Below are 7,457 nucleotides of genomic sequence, written 5' to 3'. Positions count from 1 at the left end.
TTTTTTTTTTTTTTTTTTGGGTAAAATTTCATATGTTATTCATTCATTGGTCACTTTTTATTTTTATTCAAAATTCATTATTTAAGAATTGCTTTTGACACAAATGACAATGTTATCATTTAATTTGTCACTTTACATGTCATTCGTGAATGTAACACACACCTCCTATAATTTTGTTGATTGAAAAAAAAGTATCAAAATGACACAATTGAACTCTACATGAGGTGTTTAGAATGAACATCATCTAGTTAAGATGTCCAAGTGAAACTTCGTGTCAACTTTAAGGGATCACCAATAAATTAGGCCTTAAATTAATAATGAGTTATATATTGCGACAAGTCCTGATCATCCTAGACAAATGGTCCACACTATTTGTGAAGAAAAGTTAAAATATTTATTAAAATAGTCAACTAGAAATTTTATCTATTAGTCAAAGACAAATTTTCTTGGGAATCTTTATTAGATTTAGAAAAAGAAAACATAAAAATACTAATCAAATGGGAATTTTGCAAAATTTTTGGTTATTTCACTTTCCATTTTTCTTGTGGACTTTCTTTATAGGAAAAATTAATTGATGTAACAATTTCAACCCTCTTATTATTTTTTATATAGTGATATTTTAAAAAAACTACGACATATAGTGATATCCATAAATAGCTCTATTTATGAAGTAGTTTTAGAACTAATGAAAAATGATTTTATTTTTCTCTTTTTTTTTCTTTTTTTTTAAATTGGACATTTTATTCATCTTTCAAACAAAAGTACAAAAGGGGCTTATATCAATTTATTCAAATAAAATATGTATAGGGTAGTGGAACTATGTGTCAATGAACTAATTAATGGCAAAAAAAGGACATAATTCTGAGTCAGCTTTATTGATAAGATAAAGTTATTAAAGATATACATTACCAGTGGCGGAGCCAGGATTTTCGTCAAGGGTGTTCATATTTTAGGACAAGTAAAAAAATAAACCTTGCTAGTCAAATTATAAGATTGGCTTCAAATATTAAATAAACAAAATGTTCAAGCCTGGGATCGAACCCAGGCTGAATTTTGCCTTTTCTAAGAGAACAAACGAAATAATGAAAAAAATTAAAGAAAACGCCAACACTTGGGTTCGAACCCGGAACGCTGAGGCAACTTTGCACAGCCTTAACCGTTGGGCTGTCAACCTTTATTGTGTCAAGGTTGTTCAACAGTTAGTATATATCCAAAACACTCGATATTTAGTATATATACTCGTAAAAAATTTCCGACGAAGGTTGTTCATCTGACCACCCTCACCATGTCATAGCTCCGCCCCTGTACATTACTCCTTCAGTTCCATAATACTTAACACAGAGAATTAATTAAATTAAATTAATTTAATACTATTATAAAATTAAAATTTTGATATTAAAAAATAAATGAAAAATATTATAAGTTGTAATTTTTCTTATATCAATATAGTGAAAAAAATATATCTTCAAATATTAATTAAAATTTGAGTAATTTAACTCTCAAGAACTATAATGTGATAAGTATTTTGGAATTGACGGTGTAATTAAAAAATATATATATCAAACGTTGAAATTGACAAGATATATATTTTTTGAATAGTTAAAGTTGACAAAGCTGTAGTGGTTTCCTTTTTGACTTTTTTACAAATCCTTAAAAATTAAAATGTGTTTAAATTCTGAATAATGTGAAAAGATGTTTATCCATGGAGTTGACTACGATTTCATGGTGCCTCATAGCTCATAAGTCCATTTTATTTTTATTTTTTATTCGGTGTTCAATATTTATTGTGTGATTAAATTAATTCAAATTTATACTGAAAAGTCTAATTTAGAAGGTAAAATGCTTACTATGAAAAACGATTNTTTGACTTTTTTACCAATCCTTAAAAATTAAAATGTGTTTAAATTCTGAATAATGTGAAAAGATGTTTATCCATGGAGTTGACAACGATTTCATGTGCCTCATAGCTCATAAGTCCATTTTATTTTTATTTTTTACTCGGTGTTCAATATTTATTGTGTGATTAGATTAATTTAAATTTATACTGAAAAGTTTAATTTAGAGGGTAAAATGCTTACTATGAAAAACGATTCAATATTCAAAATTCGACTCCAAAAACTTTTATTGAAAATGAAAAAATATTTACCGTTTCACTATAATTTTTGATGGTGTATATATAGTTCATAGTCTATGGAACATTCTCAACTATAATATCCACTACTTTTTGTAAATAAAGAAAAATCCTGAAGTAACATTGTACATAGCCTCTTTCAGCAAAAAAGTAAGGTTTAGAGCAACATTGACAAATATGTAAGTAAAGTTTAGAGGAACATTGAGAAATATGTAACAACTTATTCATATTTCGTGTTCACATCAAATCAATAATCGTAAATTACGTGCAATCTTGTATTTATTTATGGAAAATAACATCACACTTGTATCAGTCAACCAAATAGTTCTAAATCTATTCAGTGCTTAGCTATGTTTGTGATAATGTACAAATTTGCAAAGTTAAATAATATTACAATACGATTGGAACAAAGTATAAAGGAACTATTGTATATATGAATGAATATACATCTTTGATATATAGTTATACATCATATTGTATACGATTATATAATATCGATACATTACATATACGTACAACCATTTTATTAGTTAAACTTTTTCTTATTAGTAAGAAGCTTTATGTTTTTGTTTTTTCCACATTATGTTCCTTTTTACAAATCTTCCATATTTATGTTGTACAATTAACAAGTTGTTTTGTTCTTAATTACCAGCAACAATCCTCATGAAATACAACAACAACATGGCGTCCGGAGAGAATGGAGTGTATGCAAACCTTGTGCCTACCCTGTAGAAATAGAGAGGGTATATATATTCCCTTTTTCTAACCTTCTTTGAAAATGTGTTACTCGAGCCGAGGCTATTCAGGAAACATCGACTCTACCTCCACAATGTAAGGGTAAGGTCCTCATACACATCACCCTTCACATACTCCCACTCAAGAGATTATATTAAATTTGTTGTTGATATACTAAGTAATCATTCATGACTCCACATTCATCATACTTCAAGTCACTACTTAAACAATTTTCCTTCATCATGCAAGGATTTCCAAAAATCAAGTAAAGACAACAATAACACCAAGTGGAGTCTAAGGAGAGTAAGATGTACGCAGACTTTCAAGTGTTAACGAGCTATAAGTTGGGAAATAGTGAGACTATTTTCCGAACAATCTAGTTCAACTGTGACTAAAGTCTCTTTTGCGATATCGTCTTTATTCTTGGAAAAGGCAGGAACTTTAGGATTTGGCAAGACTTCAATTTCATTTTTGAGCATGGAGTATACCTCCAACATGGATGGTCTGTCTTCCCATTTTTCTTGAACACATAATAGTGCAACTTGCATGTATCTCACTTGTTTACTTATTCGAAAATCATCTTGCAGTGATGGATCAATGAAATCCACTCCATTGTCTTTTTGCCAAAGTTCATATGCCTGATGAATTTTGATCAAATGAGGTTAGTAATTCAATTGTGTTCATACAATATTCGAGATCACATAATTTACTGTGTGTCCTTAAGGAATCGAATCCTCTCATTATATTTGAGGTTATGGATTTACTTCCTTACTATATATAAGCACAAAAGTTCTCCTCTTCATTACCTACTAGCTAGGGGGAGAAATGAACTTACATATTCAAGAAGATTCAAATTGTTCTCGATTCCATATTCACATGAATTCTTCTTTCCACCAAGGATTTGCAACAACAGGACTCCGAAGCTATAAACATCATATTTCCTGGAGTATACGCCTCGTTTAACATACTCTGGAGGAACACAACCACTACAGAACACAAGCAGAAATGTTAAAAAGTAGGGAGTATGTATATTAAGTAAGTACACAATGGTTAAAGAGTCATGATATTTACTAAGTCCCAACAATCTTTCCAGTGCTTGCTTCTTTTTCGTCTTTCTGGAATAGTCTAGCTATACCGAAATCTGAGATTCTTGGCTTCATCTGGTCGTCTAGTAAAATGTTGCTAGCTTTCAAGTCTCTGTGAATTACTGTGAATGTTGAGTACTCTTGGAGGTATAATAGTCCTTGAGTAACTCCTTCTATAATACAAACACGCGTCTCCCAGTCTAATTTCAGGCTCTTCACGGGGTCTGCATCGATCAGACAATCAATTCTTAGTAACTATATGTACGTTTTTGATACATTCTACATATCTTAGACAATGAAGTTCTCTGTTCCTAAATGTTTGTTTAAACAATATGTAAGCATTGTCAAGTACTACGAATAATTTTGTAATGAATTAAGAGTTTATTACGCGCACCATAAAGGTAGAAATCCAAACTTCTGTTTGACATGTACTCATAAATCAGTATTTTCTCTTCTTTTTCGATGCAAAATCCCTGAAGTTGTAGAACATTGACATGTTGCAACTTTGAAGCAAGTGAGACCTCATTCTGAAACTCTTCTACTCCTTGCTTGGAGTATTCTGAAAGACGTTTTACTGCGATTTCCTGTCCATCACTTGACCTTCCCTGGAACAATAAGGAGTATGATTTAGAGGTCTGGGATCCTTCATGATCTAAATTTTAAGATTGAGATGTACAGAGAGCCGGAGATGGTTAAAAAGTAATTCAAATATCTAAAACTAGAGTTATATGCATGTCTTAACTATGAGACGTTATGTGGAAAACTTACAAAGTATTCCGAGGAGGAAATACTGATCAAGAAGAGAATCCTAAAGATATAGAACTTTCTATGTACAAGCTATTCTATTTTCGTCAATTTCACATTTTGATTTTTGTCTCAAATTTCTCCATAGATTTTAGTCAAAGTACCCAAAAATCTCGACTAGTTGAGTTACCAATACCTTATAAACAGGTCCATAGCCTCCCTCTCCAATCTTGTTTTTTATGGAGAAATTGTTTGTAGCTTCTTTTATTTGATCAAAGCTGAAAACTTTAAGATTACGACCTATAACTCTTTCGTTCAATTCCTCGATACCTATAATCAAAGGTAAAACTTTTAAGTTCCACTATATTCCGATTAGTCGTTTAAAAGAAAGAGTGACAAGGAATTGATATATATTAGTTACCTTCAGATCTTACAGTTTTCTTTTTTAAGATACAAAGTATTGAACTTATTACGATAATGGTGATCGTGATCGTTGGCAAAAGAACTGCAAGTAACCTTCTCTTGCTACCGCGATGGTCTTCTTCTTCTTCGTCTGAGGCTGTAAAGAAAGTTATCATGTTTATATGGTGTTATCAAAAGCAAAAGTCACACAAAAGCAATAAGATATGTTGTTGTTGTTGTGTATGTACAAAGAAATTGATTTCCTTTTATGATAAAGTGAAATATCAATTGTTTAGTGTTGCCTCTTTAGAAGAGGCTCATCGACAAGAAAAAGTATGTTTTAGAACCTTGATAACGGCACTGAAGCACATATTAAACAAGGCGAACTACTCAATATGTTTTTGAGCCTTTGCTGCAGGGCTTAAGCTCACCTTTGACAACACAGTGTTTATATTTTGTGAAAATGTGAGATAGAGCTGAGTGAATCTTGAAATGAATAAGCAAGCTCTGTATGATGGTTATTCCCTTCCTATGGATGTAAAACAATACTTCCCCGTCCTGTCCCGTCTCAATTTAAGTGTCTTACTTTCTTTTTTTCGTCTATTCAAAAAAGAGTATTTCTTTCTATATTTCAACATTCTACGTGACAAGTATACTGGAAGACAAACTATAAGAGAGATTTGCAAAGGATTATGATGTAACCTGCTTTTGAAAGCTCCCAATCGACATCATCGTTAGGAATTTGGAATGCAGCAAAACCACGAAGCCCCTTATCCTTCGCGTAAGAAACTTTAGTTCTTATAGCTTCAACATCATCATAACCAATCCAAAGTGGTCCATTAGTAACATAGTTCACAACATAAGTTGAGTTATAGACAAGTATGGCTCCATCACTTTTCATATATCCCTTGATGTTTCTGTAATTTATCGATGATCCATCGCTTGTTATTGCTGGACCTCTTGCAGGTGAGCCTACCATGTTATGATTTGGATTCTCAAGCGTCCACGCATAACCATGGTATGCTAAGCCTATAACAATTTTATTGGCTGGTAAGCCATTCTTGATCCATTCCTTTATACCATAATCTGTATTTTGCGTGCTTGATGGATCATATAAAGCTGAATGTGCTCGTGTAACATTGTTTTTTGAAGGCAAATAATAGTCATATGATCTGAGATGAACCCAATCGAAGTTTCTAACAATTGTTTCTACTGGATATTTCATCGATGGATCTAGCATTGGTGAATAGTATGCTCCCATAGTTAAGATCAATGAATTGTTGGACTCAGAATTAATCGTTGTTCGCCACTCTTCAATGAATGTTCTCATATTAGTCATGTTTGCAGCTGTATTTGGGTAGACACCATTAAGATCAAGCCCTTGAAAGCCATATAGTCGAGCAGTTTTTATTGAACTTGTGATGAATGATTTTCTACGCGAAAATTCACTAGTCATCGCGAAGAAGTCAGGGGATTCATCACTTGCACCCCATATGGATAGAAGTGTTATAACTGATGGATTATTTTGTTTCACAGTTTTGGTAAAGGTTGAGATATATGGTTCATCAGAGTTATTTATGTAAACCTCGAAATTCGAAGTGTTGATATGTGCAAAGGCAACATGAAGATGTGTGTACATAGTAGGAATTTCAGGTGTTGGAAACACACTGCCAGCCCACCAGAACCCGGATTTTATCCAAGATGTTGTATCTGAAGAACTCGAAAAAGGAAGAACAAGTAGAAAGAGGAAGGAGAATAGCCTTTTCGAAAACATTTTGAAGTAAAAAGGCGATTTACTAGTTGAAAAAAGGAGGATCCGTTGAAGAGTTTTGTAGAGAATAGTTCAATCTTTTTGTGCAATAGGAAAGAGTCCTTTAGAATTCCTTAAAATACGCTCTGATGAGGCTTGAGAATAAGAGGGGTACTTGAAGTCTTGAACAGAAGGTCGTCTAAGAGACTAAGACTAGTGAAAATCGAATTGAGATGCTTAAGATTTCTTGTTATCAAGCAATAGTCTTTTGTACTACATGTCTTAATTTTCAATCATGTAATAAACTTTTTGGCAAAGGTCTCAATACTATATTGTTGATTTGTCTATTTTTATATTTACTAACAATTTAACTTTAAAATATTCATTTTATCTCTGGCATGATTTATATCCACATAACATCTATGACTTGTTTAGACCACAAGTTTCAAAAATATTTCTTTCTTTCTTAAACTTCGTGTCAAGTCAAACAACATCACATAAATTGGGACGAAGGGAGTATTAATATACTTGTTGGTAAAAGTCTCAAAACTATATTGTTGATTTGCCTAACACCTTTGCTTGTAAAAAATGAATTGGTCAATCTGTAGTT

At 32.0% G+C, this 7,457-nt stretch overlaps 1 protein-coding gene across 1 annotated transcript; it reads right to left on the bottom strand.

The window, feature by feature from the left end:
* Nucleotides 1-2,912: 2,912 nt before the first annotated feature.
* LOC125877973 (cysteine-rich receptor-like protein kinase 19) lies at nucleotides 2,913-7,000 on the bottom strand. The gene is made up of 7 exons (XM_049559267.1): nucleotides 5,800-7,000; nucleotides 5,117-5,254; nucleotides 4,892-5,025; nucleotides 4,346-4,556; nucleotides 3,938-4,175; nucleotides 3,702-3,852; nucleotides 2,913-3,504 (listed from the first exon to the last, which is right to left on the bottom strand). The coding sequence occupies exons 1-7, from the start codon at nucleotides 6,869-6,871 to the stop codon at nucleotides 3,196-3,198; spliced, it is 2,253 nt and encodes a 750-aa protein (XP_049415224.1). The 5' UTR covers nucleotides 6,872-7,000; the 3' UTR covers nucleotides 2,913-3,195.
* Nucleotides 7,001-7,457: the final 457 nt, after the last annotated feature.

Source organism: Solanum stenotomum, chromosome 9 (genome assembly GCF_019186545.1).
Source record: "Solanum stenotomum isolate F172 chromosome 9, ASM1918654v1, whole genome shotgun sequence".
Lineage (NCBI taxonomy): Eukaryota > Viridiplantae > Streptophyta > Magnoliopsida > Solanales > Solanaceae > Solanum > Solanum stenotomum.
The sequence above is the reverse complement of the archived record's forward strand: the minus strand, read 5'-3'. Positions and strand labels throughout refer to the sequence as shown.

Coding starts and splice junctions, on each gene's coding strand:
- LOC125877973 (XM_049559267.1), bottom strand. CDS start 6,871: ATGTTTTCGAAAAGGCTATTCTCCTTCCTCTTTCTACTTGTTCTTCCT. Junction 4,176..4,345: donor TTTGGATTTCTACCTTTATG/GTGCGCGTAATA, acceptor TGATCGATGCAG/ACCCCGTGAAGAGCCTGAAA. Junction 3,505..3,701: donor ATTTGAATCTTCTTGAATAT/GTAAGTTCATTT, acceptor AAAATTCATCAG/GCATATGAACTTTGGCAAAA.